We start from the raw sequence: 24,614 nt of genomic DNA on the forward strand, positions 1-24,614 counted from the left end.
GAAGTCCCTCAGCCATGGCAGAGGGGAGCTAATATCTTTCCCTGGAATCTTCCTGATGCCCAGTGTGACCTAGAGAGATCTTCTCCTCTTCCTCCAATATGGTTATTGGCTAAGGGAACTGTTTCATTCTCATAGAATATGGTCAACCCATCCAATCAACAGCAAGTGAGCTGATTGCTTCAGTTTCTCGAGCTGGCAGTACATACCTTTATGATATCAGGAAATGAAGTGGAAGGCAAGCCACCAGAATTCAAGATTGAGAGTCTAGAGACCTGAATATCAGCCCCACCTCTGACACTAAATGGCTAGGTGATTTTAGGTGAGTCACATCACTTCCATAGATGAAAACATTTCCATCTATAAAAATCACACCCAATATTCCATGTCTTTTCTATTAAAATAAAGATTAGCCCTGGTTTACAAAAACAAGCAAAAGTCTCTACGGAATAATGAAAGTCTGGGTTGAGCTTCTGTCTATTGTAAAATGAAAATAATTATGTTGTTTGTGTATGATTAAAAGGTGCAACCGCACAGAGACTTCTGCCTAACTCTATCTTGAATGGAACATCTCTCAGCTGAAGGTCACAGGCCATTAAAGTTGAAAGGGACCATAAATATAATTGCTGAATTCATATCATACTCCAAACACTGGACATTCTCACATTTAACTACTGGTCCAATCTATTTATTACTTTACCAGTGAAAAAATTGAGGTTCAGCAAGAAGCTACTAACTCGATTTCATAGAGATAGGAGTGGAATCAGGATTAGAACTCAATTCTCCTGATTCCAAATTCAGGGATCTATCTACTATTTTGTAATGATTCCCTGTTTTAAAGGATGCTGAGATTACTAGAACTAGAGATTTAGTGAGGCAAAGGAGAAACTCCATAGAAACATGTGTAGTTTCACAAAGAGCACTGCACCCATCCAGCTAGGCTCAGGAAGCTAGGCAAATCTAGTCTCCCACTAAATCCAAGAAATGTCTCTCTGGGCTGTGGTAAGAACCTCAGAGAAACCTTATGGCTAGAGGCCCAATTCTAACAGCAGGATGGAGTGGAAAGTATTTGCTGCAGAGAGTAGGTACTGAGGAGCGTGACAAGAAGGAAAGCAGATTCTAAACATGAAAACTGGCCTGGAGCCAGGGTAGTCTAAATATTATCTTCCTTTTAAGACCTCAGGGACAATATGGTACAATGAAGAACGTGCCTTCCTGAGTTCAGAAACCCTCAGTTCTTATTGTAGTTCTACTCATTAGTGGATAGCTCTATCACATTAGACTCAGTGATTGGAGCACTGAGTCTAGAGTTAGGAAGACCTAAGTCCAAAAGACTTCAAATATCTACCAGTTGTGTGACCTTAGGTGAGCCTTCTATCTGCCTCAGTTTCCTCAATTGTAAAATGTACCTTCCTTCTAGGGTTGCTGTAAAGATTAAACAAGATAATATTTATAAAGGGTGCAGCATAATGCTTGATATATATTAAGAGCTTAATAAATGCTTATATCCTTTAATTTTTCTCTGAACCACTGTTTCTTCATTTTTAAAATGAGAAAGTTAGACTGAATGATCTTAAGAGATCTCTTTGACTTCTAAAATTCTGTGGAAAGGATCATTTTGGCAGCTTTACCTTAAGCCCCTTGAATGACTCTGAGCAAAGCACTTAACCTTGCCAGGCTTATTTTTCACCATCATCTACCTTATTCCCCAACCCCCATTTCATAAAATGGGAATAACTTTACAATTCTTCCTTTGGAGTCAGAAGGGGTACAAACCTGGCTCAGATACAAACTGGTTATAAACCCCTCGACAACATACTTTAATTCCCTGAGTCCTTACCTGTTGGAATCCTTACTAACTGCTAACTAATTAGAGTTGATCTAATCTTACAAGAAGATGTTTTGGGCAGAACCTGAAACAAGGTACTAAGTAGAACTAATTAATACAAGGCTTGTGTTCACACCTTTACTCATTGGAGTTCAATGAGTTCACACCTCCCTTGAAGCTCTTTGGGCCAGAGAGCACTATGGGAGAAAACCAAACCCACAATCCCTCTCTCTCGTATCCCACAATTCCTCCCTCTTGGATAAAAGAAACAGACAGAGGCTCTCGGGGAGATTTTTCACCGGAGTGACATGAAGAGTGGAGCTGGCTGGAGGCTGAAGAAAGCAGAGGCAGAGGATGAAGGACCAGACCTTTGGATTTGGCGACATTCGGAGAGAGCTCTTGGAACCAAGCAGAGAGATAGACCTCTAAACTAACCGGGCTATATTGGAGATAATAAAAGATCTGAACTTTTATCACCTGGCTGCGTTTTGGGAAGAAGATCACCACACTTACCTGAAAAATGACTGGAAATTTCTAAGTAAGATCCTTGATAATTGTAAATGCTATGATCTTCTGGCTACCTCATAGAGCAGTTGTAAAATAGAAGGGGCATGAAGCTTAGAAAGATGGGTGATGTCTCTTTGACACTGTGCAAGCCAGGCCCTCTGATGCCCTCACCCAGTCAGATGAGGCTCACAAAGCTCCATGTGACTGTGTCCTTCCCTAAGGAACATGGATCATGCCCTCAGTGTGTGTTAGCTGGTGCTGTTTTAACAGAGTAAATGGATTTCAGAAAACAAGGCCTTGGGGAACATTTACATAATTGAAAAGTAATGTAAATTATTTCCATAAGATTTACAATATGGTTACAATAAAAAATAGTGCTTTGGTTCCTTTAGAGACAGGCTGTATAAATATTATTACTAATGATTATCAAAAATAATTAAATGTGTTTTTAAAAGCAAGAAATTCCAAGCACTAGCCACTGTCCACTCAGCAGGGAACAAGGACTTGAAATAGAGAGGCTGGCGGGGAGCTCTAGAGGCTGGGCAGGGGATGAAAGAGCCTGGGGGTGGGTACATTTCGAGGCAGGGGAGAAGCAGCAGCTGTGGCCTTGGCCCCCTAAAAACTAGGTCTAGTGGCCCAGCCTGCCGATGAGTCAGTCCATCAGCTCTGGGGATGTCATTCTATCCTGATAGACGCTCCCATCCAAGAGGGGGGATTTAAAGGCAAATGACGGTTCTTGGTAACCTAGAATGTTCTGAATGTTCCTGCCTGCTGCTCCTCTGCTTATACAAATCCAAACTATTCAATGAGACCCAGAGAGGGAAAGAGATTTGTCTAAGGTGCAGCTTATAAGTATCAAGCTTACTTGACATACTTGATGATACTTGAATTCTGATTCAGAATTGAAACTCAGATCTTGTCCCTCCAAGATCAGTGCTTTTCCACATGTTTATTTATGGAAATGAAAATCTTCTTAGACATGGATCTCTCCCACCCTCCATCCCAAGTAGCAGATCCACTGTTTTGCTAAGGTTCCTATAACTAAAAGTGGGTTTGTTCCAACCACTGGTCCACAGATCATCTCTGGTCTATGGGGACTTTCCTCTGGTCTAACAAATCTTTAATGATAATGATAATGATATTTCACATGGATCACATGGCTAATAAGGGTAGCATTCTCAGGTCTCCCTCACTCCAAGTTCAGTACTTTATCCATCCAGCTCTTTTATTACCAAAGTTCTTTACATCTTTATAAATATATAAAATGTTAAAGTAGCTTGTCATTCTTGTTTACTTTTTTCTATCCTGTTGCTACCACCCAAAACTTCTTTCCTCTCCCTAATTCTGCTCCCTACCTTCTGATAGTTGATTGCTGAAGGTAGGATGGACAAAGAAGTCCAAGAAACAGAAGATAAAATGCCATCACTGTCTCCCTAGTAGTTTGGGCTGAGAAACACTGATTTAAGAAACAATAGGAAACCTGACCCAGCAGGGGGATGGGAAGAGCCAGGTGTCTGGGATGAAAGAAAAGGAAGAGAGAGCCAAAACTTTAGAAGTATATTAGTCATTTGGGGATAAGAATATAGTGGGAAAACATTTAACTGATGATTCAATTCCAAGAATCCAGGACTTCTGTCCTAAATCTATCGCCAACTTGTTCTAGGACATTCTCAGTGGATTAGTTTTCTCATGTGTCAAATGAGGAAGTTGAAGTAGATCCTCTTTAAGGTCCTTTGCAGGTCTGTGACCCTATGATGCTGCAATAGTTCTAAAGTCCCTTTAGGTGTTTAAAAAAAATTCTGTGATCCAACAATCTAAGAAAGAAAATTCTCCTGGAAGGGGTAGAGGGGGTGAAGATCCATGCCCCAGGAAGATTTTAATTTCCATAAACATTTAGTGTAATGAAAAGAGCACTAGTCTCAGGGAGACAAAATCTGAATTCTAGTTCTTCCATCTGCAAGGTCATACAAGCCAAGAAGGGACATTCTTCACAGAGATAGAGAGGCATCATTTTCTGTCTAGTGGAAGCCACTGGAGAATTATCAGCAAAACGTCTGGGAGGAAACTCAGTCTTTATAGCATGAATCCCACCTTAGTAAGCCAACTATAATCTAATGATTATGCCAGCTGAACTTTAAAATGATATCCTGTTATCAACCCAAGTACACAACTACTATCATCAGCTAACATCTTTCCAATATGTCATAATCATAATTTTAAAACTACCTTGCATTTAAGATTTATAAGCATTGTATGCATTATTGGTGGAGTTGTGAACTGATCCAACCATTCTAGAGAGCAATTTATAACTATGCTCAAAGGGCTATCAAACCTTTTGATCTAGCAGTGCCACAGTCTGTAACAGATCATAAAAGAGGAAAAAGGACCCACGTGTACAAAAATGTTTGTAGTAGCTTGCTGTAAAGAATTGGAAAATGAGTAGAGATTCTCATCATTTGAGGAATGGCTGAATAAGTTATGGTATATGAAAGTCATAGAATATTATGTTCTTTGAAAAATGAAGAAGAGGCTGTTTTTAGAAAAGCCTGGAAAGATTTACATGAACTGATGCTGAGCGAACAAGCAGAACCAGGACAACATTGTACACAGCAACAGCAAGACTGTGTGATGATCAACTATGATAGACTTGGTTCTTCTCAGAATTCAGTGATCCAAGGCAATTCAAAGAGGCTTCGGATGGAAAATGCTATCTGCATATAGAGAAAGATTTATGAAGACTGAATGTGAATACACACACACTATTTTCACCTCTTTTTTTTCCTTTCTCATGATTTTTCCCTTTTGCTTTGATTTTTTCTCTCCCAACCTGACTTATATGAAAATATGTAAAAAAAAGTATAGTCTAAAAATAAAAATAGGGATTTATAAGCATTTTATCTATATGCATTAGCTAAATTGTTCTTCAAATCTATAAGAGAAACAGCTGGTGAGATTCAGAAAGACCCGAGTTCCAATTTGGCTCTGATACATGCTGTGGGTATGAGCTAATAGCACTACATCTCTTACCCCTCCTAATTATTTCCATCAGCCCCAAATTCTGCCCTATATACTGCAAATATAGTTTAACAAAAACATTAGATTGTGAATCTAAATTTAGGAGTTTAAATCTCCTTGTATGCCCGAGAAAGTTACAAGAACTGCTAACTCTTGAACCCATGCCTGCACAAATCACTTAACCAGTCAGGCAACTCTGTAAGGCTATAAATTTCTGCACCGGCCCTACTCAGATAAAATCACACGGATAGGCCTAAAAACAAACAACATAACAATAACAATAAAAAGCAACCCTATTGGATCAATATCTACAGCAATATTATCCAAGTTTACAATTGAGCTCAGAGAGGCAAATGAGTCTCCCCAGCAGAATGGAAGCTCCTTGAGAGCTGCTTCTTTGGATCCCCAACACGCCCTGCAGTTGCCTGAACATATTATATGCTTAAAGGATGCTCATCCAGCTGAACTGAATTTGCCTTTGATTACACAGCTAGTATCAAGGGAAGAGATTCAAATTCAGCTTTCTCTTGATTCCAAATTCCATTCTAATTCCATGATGTCATGTTGCCTTACTTAATATATCAAGATAATAAAGTCAAGAGTAGTAAGAAGACATTGGGCATCCTTCACAGGCCTGGACTTATACCTATCAAATGACAAAAAAGCAAGGCTCATAGAATTCAGAGCTGGAAGGAAACTAGCCCAACTCCCCTCATTTTCTGGCTGAGGAACTGAATCAGGCCCAAGAAAAGCGGCTTAATCCAATCCATCAGAGAATAATTGGAAGGGCTAGCATTTGAATCTATAACCTCTAGCCCCAAGACCAGTGTTCTTTCTGGGACAGCAGGGTTGCCCCGACCCTCATCAAAGCTTCCTGGGGTATTCATAAAGACTGGAGCAAACAGCAATCAGATGAGTGATTTCTACGGCCACTGCCTCTTACATTCTAGTATAAAAGTGATGGAAGAGAGCACACAAAGCATCTAGACTTACCGGGAGGCCAGGGTCTCCCTTCTGCCCCGGAGGGCCCAACAGCAGTGGGAACAAGGTGGGCCCAATCGGATCAAAGAACAGGTATCCATCTGTGTGAGTGAGGGTGACAGCGCCCACAAAATGGGAGCCGGAGGCTGGGTGCTGCGGGAGAACCGGGGCAGCCGTACGGCTGAGCTGAGCCTGTTTGGGGTTGGGCCGGGTGGTCAAGTTCTTCAGGCTTGAAGGGAAGGAGACAGTACTAGGGACCACGCCAGTCTTCCTAGGGCTGGGATGGCTGGGTGGCCGGGGGGTGTTCTTGGGAGTCAGTTTCTTCTTCACAGCGGACTCAGCCACCTTTCTGCCACCAGTGGAGTTGAGCCCAGGAGGAGAGCCTGGGGAGAAGGTGGGAGGGATTGTTCTGGACAATTTGATCCCCGCGGTAGGAAGCACCGGCTTCGCTGAGGGCCGAGGGGTCTGGGTTAGGCCAGGACCTGAGGCTGGCAAGGGTGGCTTAACTGAAGGGTGGGTCAGCTTGGCCGGCTTGCTGGTAAAGGGGAGGTTTCTGGCCACGTTGGCCCGAGCGGCCTGGGACGCTGTCGTGGGGGTGACGGGAAGGGAGGACCGCCCGGCAGGAGGCACTGGCCTGGCAGTGGGAGGAGGAGCTTTGGCTGTTCCAGGGTTCTGACGGGCTGGCTTCGCTGTGGGAGGAGGGGGGGCTTTGGCAGGGCTGGGCTGAGAGCCAGGGGGCACTGGCTTCTTAGCGGGGGGGGTCAGCACCGGCTTGACCAGGGGATGGGGCCTCTTAGCTGGGACCACAGTGACCGAAGGAGTTACTGGCCTACTGGGAACAAGGGGAGTTTTAACCACGCTGGCTTTGGATGGGGGCACAGGCTTCGTGGCACGAACGGGAGGTTTGGTCGAGTTGCTCTGAGGGGTGATCAGTGCAGGCCTGAGCACAGGGGAGGAAGCTTTGCCTGAAGATAAAGGCAATGGCTTTGCAGTCACTGGTACGGTCCAGACCAAAGTACCCACTGTGGGGGATCGGGACACCCGGGGATCCGTGGCACTAGTCCTCACAGGCTGGTGGGGGGGCGCCCTGAGCCCGGTCGGTGCTGAGGGCACCAGTGTGGCCCTGGCACCTTGGCCGGGGGCTCTGGGCAAGGCCGGGGTGGTCTTGGCCATTCTAAGGGACGCCAACGGAGGCATCGCAGTGGTCAGGTTCCTCAGGCTCTGCAGAGAGGCGCCGGGCTGGAGGCCAAGATGGGCATGGGCTTCGGAGTCCTGGGGAAGAAGGGGAAGGAGAGGGGGCAGGAGTGGCCGGTAGGTATCGGCCTGTCTGCACTGCTTCCTCAGATATTTACAGTAATTGTGAGCTGCCTTGGCAGAAGGATAAATATTGAACTGGCATATGGCGCCCTCAAATTGGACTGAGTGCTGATTCATCTTCCCAAAGAGGAAAGACCCCTCGGGATCGAGAGAGTCCTCTTTCTTAAAATGCAGATCCATGGGCACACGGCGCTTCCCGCAGGAGGTGAGGAGGGTCGCCCCCTGGCTTCGGAGACTGATGGCCAAGTGGTGCCATCGCCCATCGTGCACGTCATAGCTGAAGGCCAGGGAGCGCCGCTGGCCCAGGTACAGCACGATCTTGCCAGGGATGAACTGGAGCCCCAGCTGCAGCTTCTTCCTGCGGCTCCGGACAGCAAAGAGGAAGGCGTTGTTGACTCGGTGGGAGCACAGGCTCAGCACCAGGGTCAGGTCAGTGCCGAAGGCGGTGGGAATGATGGTGCCCGTGGGGGCTTCAATCCGGGCCCGCTGGGTGAAGATGAACCCCGACTGGAACGGGATGACTCCTGGGGGGACGGGGGCCAGCCCCGGGGCCCGGCCGCCGGCCGACTTCTTCCCACCGAGGCCCAGCCGTTGCAGGACATCCACATCTAGGGGCGGGAAATAAGGCGAGGCAGTTACAGTCTTGGGGAAGTGTGTGGCCCCCATTAATGAGGGCTAGCGTTTACCCAGCACTTTAAGGTTTGCAAAATGCTTTATAAATATTTCACCTGACTCCTAGGACAACCACAGAAGGCAGGTGAACCCCTCATACCCATTATACAAATGAGGAAACTGAGGCAATATAAGTGTGAAGTGATTTGCCCAGGGTCTCAGAGCTAGGGAGTATTTAGAGGTTCTGACTCTAGATCCAACCTTCTTCCGCTGCACAGTGCGGATGGATCCTAACACTAACTCCCCTCTGCTTTGGTTAAGACCATTTCCACTCAATCAAAGTTTTCCCTTCAATCAAAGCTCAGCTCAAGCCCCTCTTCCTCTTCCCGTGGAGCCCTCCAGGCCCACTTCCTCCTGATGATTCCCCCTTTCTCTGATTTCTTACTACTCTTAATACATGATGCTGCACTAGCCTGGCTTGGTCTCTATTAGCCCATGTGTGTAATTCATTTTCCCAAGCAGATCTTGTGGGCTTAGGGCTATAGCATCATATTTTCTCATAGGAGCACAGTGCGTGCTTAATAAATCCCTACTAGCAGGCACTATGGTAACTGCTGGGATTCGCAAAAACACAGGTCCTGCCTTCGAGAAGGCTACCTTCTGCACAGAGACACCGAGGACACGCGCATTCGCCTCTCGCCTGCTCCCCGCCCTCACTGGTAAGCTGCTTTAACCAGAACATAACTCGCAAGCTCAGGAAGAAACATCCCCAAGGCTCCCTCATGCTAATGCAGAGAGCACGTCATTGGGAATCACGGATTACAGGTTAAAGCTGAGAGGCTCACTGGCCCCCAGCGGAGAAACCGCAGATACACCGAGGAAGCGCAGAGAGGGAGGCTAGACTCGACAACCTCTCGGTCTCTTCTAACTCTGATCCCGTGAGATGCCTGAGACAATGTACTGAGGTCTCCAGGAAGGCTCCCATCGGGAAAGTCATATAGGGAGAAAGGGATTTCTTGCCAACCTGTTAAACTTTCCAGTGTAATGGTCTATGGGGCAGAAGCAATCAAGATTTCCTCCTGAACTCTGTCCTCTGGCCAGAGCTTAGAGCTTGGACAACTGACCACGAGCCAAGACAGGCCACATCCGCCCGGTAATTACCATCATGGAATTTGATGGACCAAAGGAAACAACAATTCCAAAAAAAAAGCTTTCCCAAATTTGTTTATATAAGATCCTACAAGCCTCTCTCCTTTCTTCTTCTTTTGGCCTTTTGCTCCCTGAAGTGATTGAGTGGAGTGAGTTGTTGGTATCTGGGGAATTAGCAATGAGGAGGTAGATTCCTAAGCTCTGGTCTGATGGGGACAATTCACTCATCTAGGGAAGTCTAGGATTCTAAATTGCCAGCTGAACAAAAGGAAGACCAGACGGAATCTTCCTGAACTTTAGCAACCCTGGTAAGCAAGCCTGAAATTAATGTCTCTGGACTTGGAAGTCTCCCCCCACACCATCCATTCCCCTTTTCTTTAAGATTTAAATGCCCTCTATCTTCTCTCTTTTTCAAATGACAAAATGAAAAGATATGGGAGTCAAGAAACCTGGGTTCAAGTCACAGTAAAGAGAGATTTGGGAGGAGTAAAATGTTATTGCATTTTCTTAGGCAGCATGGCAAATATGGAAATATGCTTAGAAGAATGGCACATGTATAACCTATATTGGATTGCTTGCTGTCTAGGGGAGGGGGAAGACAGAAAGTGGAATAAAAATTTGGAATACAAAGTTCTTCAGGGGTGAGTGTTGAAAACTATCTTTGCACGTGTTTATAAAGATAAAAAGCTTTTTTAAGTTATTGCAGTCAAATCAATGGGATGGAAGAGGGTATTGGAGTAAAGGGGGAAGGATTATATAATATGCACCTTATCTTTCATGTCTCTCCTAGGATATAATTATAGAATGTTAAATCTGGAAGGGACAGTCATTTACAACTGGCAGGAGTCCTTAGAACACAGAATGTTAGAAAGGAGAGAGACTATGGAACACAGAAGGTTACGCTAAAAAGGACCCGAGAATATGGACTGATGCAAAATGTCTGGACAGGAACTTAGAACCCAGAATATTAGAGACAGAAGGAACCTTAGGATATGGAATGTTAGAACTGGAAAGCGCCTTAGAACATACAATGTTAGAGCTAGAACATAGAACACAGAACATTAGAAAGTTGGAGTTGGAAGTAAGTCAAAGTTAGAGGGGTCCAAAGAACATGCACGTAACACAGAATGTCCAAGCTGGAAGATGTCACTGAAGCAGAACTTCAGGACTGCAAAGAACCTTGGAGGTTATTGAAGCTACAGAGGGCAAGTGGCTTTCAAAATAAAAATAATAATAACAACAATAGCAACAACCACCATAATAATATTTAGATATAGCACTTTAAGGTTTGTAAAGTGCTTACAAACATGATCCCCATTTTTTTTGCTCACAATAATGTTGAGAGGTAGGTGCTATTATTATCCCCAGGGTCATATAGTCAGTGTCTGAAGCAACTGATGATACAGTGGGCAGAGTGCTGGGCCTGGAGGCAGAAAACCTGAGTTCAAATTCTGCCTCAGATATTTATTAGCTGTGTGACTCTGGGTAAGTCACTTGTTTGCCTCAGTTTCCTCATCTATAAAGTGGAGGATAAAACCTATCTCCTGGGTTGTTGTGAGGATCAAATGAGATAATAGATGTTAAATGCTTAGTGCAGTGTCTGGTGCATAGAAAGCATTATATTAATATTAGCTATAATTATTGTTATTGGGACTAAATGACACAATAAATAGAATGCTAATCCCAAAGTCAGGAAGACTCATCTTACTAGCTGTGTGCTAGTCACTTAACTGTTTACCTCAGATATGGATGTATAAAATGATCTGAAGAAGAAAATGATAAATTCAGTACTTTTGCCAAAAAAAATCCCTAATGAGGTCACAAACAGTCAAATAGGGCTGAAAAAAGAGAACAAACCACAGCAACAGTGTTGTTACTATTATACTCTTTGAACTCAGGTCTTCCACTGTGTCACCTAGCTGCCTGAAAAATAGGCTTAAATCCAGAGTTCCGGAACTCATTCAGAGTTGATCCCTTGTTTTCATTCTGTACAAGAGCCATAAAAGTACCAATGAAAGAATATCTGGTCACTGGGGTGGGAGTGGGGATGAGAAAGAGAGAGATATGGGTCAGGAGTGGGGGTGGGGAAAAGGGGGGGTATGGAGAAAATCAGTGAGAACAGGCCAAATGGCTGAGATGGGAGAACTGAGCCAACCCAACGAAGCTCTCCAGCTGGAGCAGGCTAAATGTCTCTATTACATAAACCTTGCTCCAAAAATGCCTCCCCCCCCAAGTGCCTGACTCAGGGCTCTGGACAGCTGTTCACCTACTTTGCAGGGGAGGTGGGGGTGGGGAGGAGGGGGAAGCAAGTTTGGAAAATATGACATTTGCAAAAAAGCATTGCAGGATTGGTCCTGGGGTTTCACCCCATCCCCATCCCTCTCTGAAGCTAGGTTAGCACTACGGCTAAGACAAGCCTCACAACTTTCCTTTCACCCCTAGTCCCAGGGTCTCCAGATTATAATCCAGGCTGTCATTCCCTCCTTCCCCTTTTGTCTGTCCCTAAAGCAAGGACTAGGGAGAAAGAGGCGCTGCTGTTTTAAGAACAAGTAGGTGGCTGCTTGACAAACAGATCGGGGAGAGTCATCCCCACCCTCCCCTCTCCCAGGAGATTCCCCTGGCCCTCGATGGGACAACCCCAGTGAATAGGAAGAGGAAATGGGAGTTGTGAGACTCAGCAGGGGTAAATGAGCTCTCTGACCTAGGAGTTCTAATCCTAACCATACCATGAACGAAAGGGTTGGGGATCTTACTAACTTTGTTTGACCCGCGGCCTCCTTCTTTGCCACCCTATCAGTCTCTTCTATCAGCCCACACTGCCTCCCTTATCAAGCCCTCCTGTGGTAGAGGGGGTAACCACCAAGAAAATGTCCTTCCAGCTCCCCTAATTTATCTCCCATCTCCATCTCATTCCAGTTTTCCACATGCCAAACTGATTTCCTTCCTCTCGGATCAGGGGGACTGGCCTCCAATTCTGAGGCTGTCTATACCAACCTCTATAAACTTAGTGTAGTGGAAAGAACACAGCTTCTGGAGTTGGAGATCCTGAATGTAGCATTGGAGTGAAATCCCCTGACAGCACTGAGGTGACCTTGAACAAATCACTTCCCTGTGCCTCAGTTTCCTCATCAGTAAAATGAGGGGGAGATAAGTGATGCAGTGGATAGAGTGTTGGGTCTGGAGTCAAAAAACTCATCTCCTCGAGTGCAAATCTCAGATACTTAGTAGCTGGATGACTCAGGACAAGTCACCCACCCTGTTTGCCTCAGTTTCCCTATCTGTAAAATGAGCTGAAGAAGGGAATGATGAAACATTCCAGTATCTTTGCCAAGGAAACTTCAAAGAGTAAGACCTGACTGAACAATGACAGAAAATATGGAGGTGGGGTAGGACTCAGTGGCCTCTGGTCTTTTCTAACTTTAGATCAAGGGTTCTGAATCTGGAGTCCATGAAATTACATGGAAAATCAATTATATCTTTATTTTTATCAACCTCCAACTAAAATTTAGCATATTTTTTCATTATCAATAGGCAACAAACATCATTCTGAGAAGAGAGTCTTCAAAAGAATGTTAAAGGGGTCCTTGGCTCAAAACAAGGCTAAACTGTAGATCTGGGCAGCTTTCTTTAAGTCCCCCCCAAAAAAATCTCACCTTCTACCAGAAGCCTTTCCCAGTTTCTCTTAAGTCTATTCATTATCTCTTATTAATCCTGTAAGTAACTTCTTTCTATATCTTTGTTTATATTTATAGCTCTATATCTCACAACTCTATCTAATCCCATTAGACTGTAAATTCTGGACGAGCAAGGGCTATCTTTTGCCTCTTTTTCTATGCCCAGAACTCAGTACAGAGTCTGGCATATATTAAGAGTTAAACAAAAATTAATTAATTGATTAATCCAATGAATTTAGACAAATCACATAATCCTTCTGAGCCTAGTTATTTATTTATTTTTAGTCCTTCAAATGAGATTAATAGTACTTGCCCTGCCTGCTTCATAGAGGTGCAATAGAGTATTTACATATACTGTAGAGGAAATGTGACACAATGGATGCAGAGCTGGCTTTGAGGTCAGCAAGATCTAGCTTCAAGTCCTCCCCCTGGCACATCCTGGCACCATTAATACCAGCAAGTCACTCAACCCTCAGTGCCTCCTGGCACCTCTTTATGACACAAAGTTTCAGAGACAGTGGCTGTCAGCAGTGATGGAGGAAGTTCTTCAAGAATTCGCTATACCATGAAAATTACAGATTTAATAGGGGTATGTGTGTGTATACATACATGTGTGTAAATGTATAAATATAATATATATATATGTCTCTATATTATATAGATCTAATAGTCATTCTGTGATTTTTAAGTTAAAAGAAATCAATTGTTTTTATTATTGCTTTATACTTGTACTTTTAAACACCCACCTTTTTAAGCTGTCGGTTTTCACATTCATAACCCTCTTTTTTCACAGATGTGAACTAGGAAATGCTGCCCACACATCTGGGGTTAGGCCCTCACACTTTCAATATCTCAAAATAAAGTCAAAATATATTTTCTAGAATACTGAAATGTAGTCAGGAGCAAGAGAAGCAGAGATTTCTGACAATGTCTTCCATTCCTTAAATGTTATAATAGGAGCTCTCCAGACTATTAAAATCACAAATCTAATAAATTTATATGTGTGTCTCTCTGTGTATTTACATATATATATATATATGTGTGTGTGTGTGTGTGTGTGTGTATGTGTGTGTGTGTGTGCTTATATATTGTATAAATCTAACAGGTACACTGTGATTTTAAAAGTCAAAAGGCATCAACTGGTTTATATTGTTGCTTATTCCTTTACTTTAAAATTCCTCATCTTCTTAACCTATCAGTTATCAGAATCACAACTTAATTCTTTCACACATATCAAATAAAGAGTACTGCCCAAACATCTGGGTTATGCCCTCACACCTCCAATATCTCAAAACAAAGTCAATACATATTTTGTAGAATATTGAAATCCAGTTGGGGCAGGAAAGAGGCACATATTCTAATAATGCCTTCCATTCTTTGAAGTTTATAATGATGGTTCCCATTTTACTGGTGCAGAAAACTGAAGCATCCAAAGGTAAGTCATAATTTAAGGCATGCGTTTCTCCTCCACAGCCCTCAGTGATAATGTTTTTCCCCTTGTTCCTTTTTCCTAAAGTAATAAATTCTTAAAAAGAGAGAAAAAAAATACCTTCAGGATCTCCTTGGGTGAAGGCCAGGCCACAGGTAGAGCAGAAGACAATCCAGGCTAGGAGGAATCCCCTATGAATTAGAGAGGGGAAGCAAGAAAGTACACACATCAGTTTCCAGCTCCAATAACCAGATTCCATTGCCAAGGGGTACACTTGTGAGGAGGGCAGAAGGGAAACCAAAGCCACAAATGACCATCTCTCCAAGGAAGTGAAGATAAAAGACTCAGAATCAGCATTCTTCTGGGAAATAGGGTTTGTGTGGAAGCTCTTGCTAGGTCCCATCTCCACAACAGTTGCTCCCGCAGACAATGAGAATGGCAGCTTGGATGGAAGAAAGGCTGATAGACCATTATTTCTAGGGCTCTTGGGCTTACCTGCCCATTGATAACCATTGATCAGTGGTTGGTGGTGGCAGCAAAGTGTTGCCACCTTCAATGATGGCAGTAGAAGTCAATTTAGCAATAGAGGCTAAACCTTAGAGGGAGCTTCTATTCCTAGGTTCTTGGACAAAAGGTCCTGGTCTGTGTCTACCTGACTCTGAGGGGAGGTAATGGTTGAAGTGTTAGCAGTGGTTTGACATTTGATATATAAGGAGACTGAAGTCCAAAGAAAAGAAAGGCTTGTTCAAATAAATGGAGGATCCTGGACTAGAGCCCAGGGTTCTTTCCATTGCATGATCTCTCCTATCTCCCTCTCACCTGCCCATTGACACCATGGGTCCTACTTCAGTATCATCATGGACCAAAAATCAGTAGAAACCCCAAATCATAAAGGAAAGCAAACTCAACAGTGGAGACTGATAGCCCCTTTCTCCAAGCCAGGGACTTCTGATGGATGGCAACATTGACAGACTGGAGCCCAGAGAAGGGTTCCATCTGGCCCAGGCTGCCCAGCCTCTACTGCCCACTCTATACACACTTGGCCCAATGACAAAGACCAAAACATCGATGGAAAACACTTTGGCAAGACAACGCCGGCATTAGTGGAAAAACTGAACAGTTTCTCCAAGTGTGGCCAAAGATGGATGGGACTTTAATCCCGACAGGTTCCCCTGCCTGAATTTTTCCATGAGAGCTCCCACTCTGCCCAGGGCCTCTGGAGTAGCTCTGAGCCAGGGGAGTCCAGAAAGGCACTCTTCCCTACAGGTTCCAGTCCCACTTTCCTAGGCAGAATTCAGCCTTTAATTTCCAGTGCCAGTCAACCCCTCCATCAACTAAAGTAAAAGGCCTGGCTGTGTTTGGAGTGAGAGAGGAGAAGAGAATGCTGGCCTTAGCACTCCCTCTCACACCTTCAGTGCAGCATCTACACTCCCGTAGAGGGATGCCAGTCTCTGGCAGCGCAGGGAAGAAATACCAGCCAGTTCAGAATCATTTATCAGTGCTAGGGAAGACCTTAATCCAGCTTCCATATTTTAAAAAGAAAGAAACACGACTGATGAGGGCCTTTAAAGGCAGTTTGGAAAACTTCCAGGGCCCCCTGAATTCCAGATAGAGCTCTTTTACTCCATGTTATACTATCCTTCCAATATGACATAGAGAAAGTAGTCTTGGATTTGGACTCAGAGGACTTGGGTTCAAGTCTTCATTTTTTTATCTGCTACCTGTGTGCTCTTGGACAAATCCTATAAAATTCCAAGACCTTGGTTTCTCCATGTATCAAATGAAATGGCTGTACTACCTGACTGATGAGGTCCTTTCCAGCTCTAAATCTATAATCCCATGAATTTTCTAAATGTGACTGACTGAAGGCTAGTATCTTCTCCATTCCATATGTATATGGTCAGGCACCAAAAATACAGGGGAAGTAGTTTAAGGCTAACAACTAAGTTTCTAAATGATTTCCTAGAATACACACACACACACACACACACACACACACACACACACACACAATCCTCTATATTGATTTGGAAAAAAATAGTTCAAATATCTCAGCTGAGGAAACTAAGACAAAAGAGAATAAATGTCCCTTAGATTAAGAGGATTTAGAAGTCACAAAGCTGGTTAGTGAGGAGAGCTAGAACTCAAAACTGGTCCTTCTACTCTAAAGTCAGTGTTCCCAAGCTAGGTGGTACAGTGTATAGGGCAATGGCCAAGAGTGAGGAAAACTCTTTTCTTGAAATCAAATCTAAAAAAAAAAAAAAAAAGAAAAAAAAAAGAAATCAAATCTAGCCTCAGATACTTACTAAACACTTAACCCTATTTGCCTCAGTTTCCTCATCTGTAAAGTGAGCTAGAAAAGGAAATAACAACTCACTCCAGTATTTTTGCCAAGAAAACCCCAAATGGGGTTGCAAGGAGTTGCATACAATTAAAAACAACTGAACAATAATAAAAAATGTTCGACATAGAACTAACCCTTGATGATCTGCTCATAACTTATCCATTTTGTGAATCGCCAAATTGGCAATGTTTCATCCAAGCCTGGCTTCCTTCAGCCCCAAGCACACTTCAGAGTTGCCTCCCCTGGCCATCAGCCAGTGCATTCTCAGGAAATGTAAACTTGCTTTCATATTACTTCAAGCCAAAGGGAATTAGAAAGATCAGCCTGCTGTCCAAAAGTCATAGTGTACTCCAAAGCTCTAAAAACTGACTTTTAAAAAGCATCCCTGGTTTTAGATTATTCATGGGATAACTTTCCTTCATCCATGTAGCTTCCTGCTTAAAGTACAAGATAACATACATAAAGTACTTTGCAAACCTATTATGGTTATTATTATTATCATTATCATTATAACAATATGGATATGATAGGGGAAGGGGCAATTTCTCAACTGTCAAAAATGTTTGGGCAGAGTCAACAAGTTGTCAGTTTGTCTCTAAAAACTAGCTTTTACTGAACTTTTTTTTGAGATTAAATCTTCCTTTCTTACCAAGGCCAGAAGTGCAAGACTCCCCATCCTCACTTCTGATCAGCATCGAAACTTTGTCTTACTATTTCCAACCTGCTGGGCTGCTTTAGTTCTCCTTAGGAAGTCTAGGTGTCCTCTGCCTCCTAGGAGTTTACTAGTTTGGTGCCAGATAGTGTCAATCCTGTTCAACTTTAGTCCTACTGAAGCTTAGAAGTCTTAAACTCAAGCAATTCACCAGCCTCAGTTTCCCCAGCCATTGGGTTGGTGGCCTGCAACACTATGATGGGCATGCTAAAATTTCTTGGAAGCATTGTGTTTAAGAATCAAAGGGTTTCCATTTATAGCCTCCCACTCCTTTCCTCTTTACAATCAATCCTAACAACTTGTGTGATGGACTTCTTACTAACAATTTTCAATTGGGAGTAGTCAGATGCTCAGAACAAATAAGGCACATTCAGTCTAGATACCTAGTTGCTGAAAATATATGCAGTTAGGATTAGAATCAATATTTCTATCTCGAAAGCCTGTGCCCAACTAACTAAGCCTCCTGCTTGTTACAGTCTCAGCTGAGAATTTCATATCCAGAAGCATTTATCGTGCTAGTGAAAAAACTTAGGTATTGGAGAGAAAATGGTGAAGGAGAGAAGGCATATTAGGAAAAGGAAGGATTGTTCTGGCATCCCTCAAGAAGCTGAAAGAGACAGTTGAAGGAGTAATTCTTATTGACTAAAATGAAACAAATGAGTCTTGACCATGAAACCCTTCTCATATTGAGCTAAGAAAAATCAGGAATAAAAATGAATGAAAAGTGAATTTAAAAAAAATCTCTACAATAATCCGAAACTCCAAATTGATTTCCAGTTAATGAGGTTATAAAACTTCTGGTGTACTCCTGGAGAAACATCTCTCATTTCTTACTCAATGTGCTTACAAGTCTTTGACTCTGTTTATAACAACTTATCTCTAGGATTCAGGATTCTCAGTCCTGTTCTTAATCAATTCAAAAACAAGAAATAAACTAAACATTCAATATAATAAAAGACCATCTTTTTAAAAAAATGATACTAAGACTCAAACTACTACTGGTGTCAAGAAATAGAATCAAAGTTCTTACTACTATATTTATGTTGTAATAAACATTTAACAAGTCCATAATACTAAAAATGTTATGGGGCCAATAAAATTTTATTTATGAAAAATTAATTGCATGTGCATGGCAAAATATAGAATATATTGAATTGATATTGAATAATGTAGGGGAATAAAGTATGTAGGATGATTTACTAAAAACCAAAGGATATAGAGATTTTAAAAATTGGGAATCCTGATCTAGTCTAATCCTCCCATCTTACAAAGAAAGAAACTAAGATCCAGAGGGAGAAATTATTTCTCTAAGGTCACAAGGAAAATTCATATCAGAACTGGAATTCGAACCCAGGTCCCCTGCATTTCAATCCAAAGTTCTTTCCAACACACTGAGCAGTATGATGATAAATTGTAAATATGTTGCATAGTAAGAAGGCCTGTGATCTATGTGTTGGTCTGATACTAATGAAACATATAAACCTAGGTGACTTGATTTCCCCCAAAGTCAGTTACCCTCTCTACAAAATGAAGGCAATATTTACAGTACCTACCTCACAAAATGCTGTTCAGACAAAAATGTATTATAAACATTTTAGCCCCATAGAAAAATGAATTTATATTAAGTAACAGTGTTATTATTCAGAAAGCTATTTTAAAAAATCTAACTAAGACAACATACTATACTATTAAATCTGCTTTGCAGAGAGTAGAAATAGAGAAATTAATTTACTCTTTCCAAAATCACTGTGATTGTGCTGGCCACGAAGCTGGGGCTGGAAATCCAATGTCCTGTCTCCAAGTCCCCATTCTGGGTCTCATCTATTAGACTGTTCTATTTCCCACAAAGATACATGGTTTCTGGGAAAGGGCTACCACTTGGGAAGGTGGTCCTAATTTAAAAAGGCTGGTTCCACATTACATTACTAATAGCATGAGAAGCAACTGGCTTTGAGTTTTCCTTTCTCACCTCTCCCAGTTGAAAGGTTGTTTCCCTGGCCAATGATATGAGAACATCTTGACTATGTGTAAACTATCAGAAATAATGTTTAGCACTGGGCTTTCTTTTTCTAGGTTGTGAAAACGTGAAGAGGTATGGGAGATCTACAACAGGCCACTGCTTCCATCCAAGAATCCTTGAGACAGGGGTGAGAAGGGGAACAGAAGGGGAGGCTGTGGCAACTACATTGTAAGAAGCCTTCCCAATGGAAAGTCAATGTGATGGAAAGAGCTCTATATTTAGATTTGTTAGACTTGGGTTCCAATACCGGCAGTCTACTTTCTAGCTATGTGACCATAGACAAATCAGATCTCTTAATAGGTTTCCTTCTGTGTAAATTGAGAATGATACTGGTACTACCTACTGCATAGGATTATTGTGAAGGAAGCAGTTTGCTGAGATTATGAAACACTATAGTAATTAGATTCCTTCATTTTACAGGGGAATAAACTAAGGGCCAGGGAGATTTTGACTTGTCCTCCAGTCACATGGGGAATAAGCAGCAGAGTAGAAATTCAGACTTGATCCTCTAATCCAGCATTATTTCCACCATACCAGATTCTACCCCATGGACTTCTTCTTCCTGAGGTTCTCCTCAATGGACCAACTTTGGGGTGAGATTAATCAATGGTGTCACTTATTTGCTTATGAGGAAGCGGTCTATAAGAAGCCAGCAGGACTATTACATGTAGGGGCAGAAAATTCATCATTTTCTTTGGACCTAAATAGAATTTCTGTAGGAGCAAAGCGAGGGCAAAAGGTTTTGCTTAATTTTATCCAATGTCATGCTAAAGAAGAAGGACTTATTAAGAACTACAATCATCCCTTATGTTTGTTTATGAAGTGTTTTCATATCCATCATTTAATTTTATTCTCACAATCCAGGGAGATAAGAAAGCTTACCACTATTTAATAAATAAGACCAAAGGAGGCCCTGAAAAGTAAAGTGGCAGAGTTGGGGCTAAAACGCTGTTCTCTCCTATTCCTCTGACACAGCCATGCTAGAGAAGACATAAGGAGTAAAAAACTATCAAAGCTGAAGCTGATCTGACTTTGAGACATTCCATGATCTTAAATCCTTTTTTTAGGATTTAACCTCAGGAGGCTCAGCAGTAAAGCCCAAACATGTCCATAAACATACATCAAAAGACACCTAAGGATAACCAAACCTGGAAGGTATTCTGCTTTGCTGCCATAAGAGTTCACTAATTTCCTTCATGCTCTTTACAGCATATTACAATTCTGCATAAGCACAATGAGGAGGTTTAGGTTTTATATGCCAGCTGCAAGTACAGGAGAAAGTATCATCCCTCCTTGGAATTGTGGACTACAGCAAATGCCTTATGGTTCCCAAAGGAAAACTACACTGTTCAGGCTTCCGTTGGATTAATAAGTTTCCTGACTCCCGTTCTAAGGCTCTTTCTATTGAACCCCACTGTCAGCTCCTCAGGTATAGAGGAGGGGAAGGATATTAGGAAGGCCTCCTACTCCTTCAGATTCAATTTATAATTATTGTCAGGTTATCTAAGGTTCAGCCCCTCAGTGGGGTTATCCACCCTGAACCAATCCCAGGCTCCATCAACTAACATCTGTCTTAGCATCAAATTCCAAAAGAGGTCACTAAGAGTCATTTCCAAGGCATAGTGTGTTTGGCAAGGGAGGTATAAGGATAAAGCAGGGACTGGGGTACTGAAGGGAGGAGGCTAAAAAGTTGAAGAAGGAGTGAGGAAGGCCATGGGCCAAAGAAGGAGGAGTAGCTGTCACCAGCAGTACTGGAGAGCCCAGGTTCTGGGAAAGGTTGCTTGGGAGTGGATTTGCAACCCACTAAGGTTACAAATATCTAGCTGTCTTTCAACAAACAGGCAGTAAGGGAGTCTGCTAAGGAAACCTCTGACACTGACTCTGGGCACAAAAGGGACGTGTAGAAGCACACAGCTGTGGGACTGGCCAGTACACCTCCCCTAAGAGGGAGGCTTGTAATGGAACTAATCTCATAGTTAAACCAGAGTTCCTCCAAGCACAGATGCTGGAGTTCCCTGCTGACCAACATGAAAGTTAAAATCACGGTGTTCTTCCATGTATAATCCCAGACTGACTAACAGAGACAGACAGACAGACACACACACACACACACACACACACACACACACACGCATGCACTGATTTTCACACTAAGGCATATGCACACTATTCAGACACACCCCCCAACCAACCCAGCCCAGTCCAGTCCAGCCCAGCCCAGCCTAAAAGGTTTCCACCAGACTAGGGGCACTACGGCTCCAAGCTGTTCCCTCCACCCAGGGTTCTCAGGAAGTAGGGACCCAGAGCCAGCACAGCAGATCTCCAGCTTCCCTCCCCATTTGGCTTCCGTGCCCCCAGTACCCCCAGGCTGGGAAGAGGAAAGAAAATTGAGCTCAGAACTTGCAAACATCGGAGGAGTTCAGCCTCGGAAGGGAGCGTCTGTAAATCATTGGGACTGAGACGAACGCAGTATTCATTAACCCTTAGCTGTCTGCTTCTTATAGAACCCCTTAGGACAGTGGGATATCCGGGGATGGGGGGTGGGAAAGGGAACGGGAAACAGACTTTTCAGTAAAGGGCTGAGACACAAAAGAGGGTGGGGGAATGCTCCTTTCTTCTTCCTTCCTCCTCCCGGATGTCTCTTCTCTCCTTCGCTTGGAATCGGGGACAGCACCGAGACCCCTCGGCACCCAGCTTTGCTAGCTTTGCAGGGAAACCCTACAGGCTGTCTGCCGGAACTTCAGCCCACCCCTTCCCTCTCCAGAGGCGGGACCCGACACCGGGGCAGGAAGCTGGGAGCTCCAGCCTCCTCCGCTCCAGAGCATCCCCCAATGGAGAAAAAAAGGACCCCGGAATCCCCAGCCACTGGGGCTTTGGAGCTCATGTAACCAAAGGAGTGGGGAATTCCTACTAAGCCTTGTTCCCAGAGGCTCGCCACTTCTTCCTCTCCCATTCTTCTTCTTCTTCCTCCACCGGTCAGAGTTGGGAGTTTTTACTCACCCCCTGGACGCAGCTGCTCTGACTCTGGAGACCCGGTCTGATTCCGGCTCCATCGCGGGTTCCTACTTCATTCTCTCTTTCCCGGGGGGCAAAGAAGTCTCAGCGCTATCCATGGGGAGCCGCGCGCCCTGCGCCCCGACGGCGCGCGCCCAGACGACGGCGCCGACCAGGCGGCCTGGCAGCGGCGGCTCCAAGCTCTGTGCGGCGCTTCCCCCAGCCCGGACTCCTGGGGTTCCCTTCGCCCTGTTCGCGGCTGCTGCCTTAGTCCCACCATGGAACTCTCTCGCAGTGGATCTCCGCTCTCTCTGGGGCAAAGTGCAGAAAGCCCTGCCGTGCACCAGTAAGCAAGAGAGCCAGGAACATGGTTGCAGAAACTCCGGGGGCTCCTCTCTCCCCTCTACACCCCGAAAAATTTTTTCCTATGGGAGTTGGGTGTCCCCGCTTTTTAATGCCAGTCCCTGGTGGCAGGGAGGGCTAAGCCGGAGACAGGATATTTTACTTAGAAGGTTGGTTGGATCTTGCCCTATCGTGCCAAATGTTCCCTCCAGAAACTCTTCTCAGGACTTGGGGAGGAGAAGAAAAGGAAGGATTTGGGGAAATTGAAAATGATTTAAAGGCGCTCTCCTCCCCACCACCACCTCTTCTCTCTGAATCCTTCTCTTTGCTGCCCCCCTCCGACTAGAGAGAGGTGAGACACTCTCAGCCTTAGCCCCAGGAATCCCGGGACCCCTTCCTTCATTCTTTCCTTCCTTTCAGTACCTCCCTCCGGGGAGGAGATAGGAGCCAGCCTCCTTGACCCAGCGAAAGGATGTTCTCAGCCGGGAGGTGATTATGAGGATCTGCGCTCCAGCTTCATACCCAGCCTGAAAGGAGTCTCTCTGCCTGTCCCCCGTTTCTTTCCTCTCCCCCCACCCAGTCAGAATCACACCCCTCAGCTAAAGCTTCCAAGAGAATATAAACTCCTTTCCGAGAAAGAGAGAGAGACACACACACATAGAGAGGGAGAGAGAAGTGGGGAGAGAGAGAAGAAAGGAGGAGAGGAGAAGAGAGAGAGGAATCTGCCAGAAACTTGTTGTGTGACCTTAAGCATGTCACTTGAACTCTCATGGTCTCAGTTTCAGTAAATATGAAAAAACGTGGGTTTTCTAAGGTCCTTTTCAGTAGTGACATTTTACAATTCTATTTCTCTTGTTTACTCTTATTTGTCCTAAAATGTCTAGCAGACTGACTGCGCGGTCGGACATGGGCTGGGGGTAAGAAGAGTCCTATGCTTCTGCCTCCAACCCTTTCTCATAGGAAGATACCTGAATACTGTACTCCCCGAGGGTCTCATCTTGGTTTTTGCCGACAATCTCCTGCCTTTCCTGAGAACTTCATAGAATTAGACCAAAAGAGGGCCATGAACTGGCTTTCCGAAGAGCCCCATTTCCTCTCTACACCGCCCCCCCTTCTCCGCCTTTTCTCACTACCATTACTTTCCCCTCCCTAGCTACCCGTCCCGCCTTCTAGCATGCAGGCTCTCGCTCTCTGGACCCAATCAATGTCCGCCCGTGCTAGGTCAGCCAGCCCAGACTGAAGACAAGAAGTGGTTCAAGCCAGACAAAGAAACTCCCGAGATTTAGGACCGAAGGCGCACACACACACACACACACACACACACACACACACACATACACACATTCACACACTTACACATTCACACACACACACGAACTCCTTACACGTGCCCGTAGCTGAGAGAGCCGGCCTCTTCCACACCCGGGCTCCCTAGGTTATCCCGTAACCGCCCCGCCTCCCCGCCCGGCAAACCTCATCTTCACCGGCCCCCTAATCCATTCACTTGCTACTTACTTCGTGCGAAGGCGAGAGGTTGAGGAGTCTCTCCTTCCGGCCCCTAAATTCATTTGTATTCATTGGTCCCCGCAGCTAAGGGAAAATCGGCTCGGGTTTGTTTGATGGGGAGGGAGTGGGGCGTAAAATTTCTTTTTTGAGGGGGGGTGAGTAATAATCACAACGTAATTCGGCGGTC

At 44.1% G+C, this 24,614-nt stretch overlaps 1 protein-coding gene across 1 annotated transcript in view; it reads right to left on the minus strand.

The window, feature by feature from the left end:
* COL27A1 (collagen type XXVII alpha 1 chain) overlaps positions 1-24,211 on the minus strand; it is a 243,335-nt gene extending 219,124 nt beyond the window's left edge. Inside the window, exons 1-3 of the mRNA XM_051979980.1 lie at positions 22,586-24,211; positions 14,630-14,700; positions 6,341-8,253 (exon numbers count right to left, since the gene is read on the minus strand). Coding sequence (XP_051835940.1) covers positions 6,341-8,253; positions 14,630-14,700; positions 22,586-22,638 — 2,037 coding nt within the window. The 5' untranslated portion in view covers positions 22,639-24,211. The remainder of the gene's footprint in view (positions 1-6,340; positions 8,254-14,629; positions 14,701-22,585) is intronic.
* Positions 24,212-24,614: the final 403 nt, after the last annotated feature.

This window comes from Antechinus flavipes, chromosome 2 (assembly GCF_016432865.1).
Source record: "Antechinus flavipes isolate AdamAnt ecotype Samford, QLD, Australia chromosome 2, AdamAnt_v2, whole genome shotgun sequence".
Classification (NCBI taxonomy): domain Eukaryota; kingdom Metazoa; phylum Chordata; class Mammalia; order Dasyuromorphia; family Dasyuridae; genus Antechinus; species Antechinus flavipes.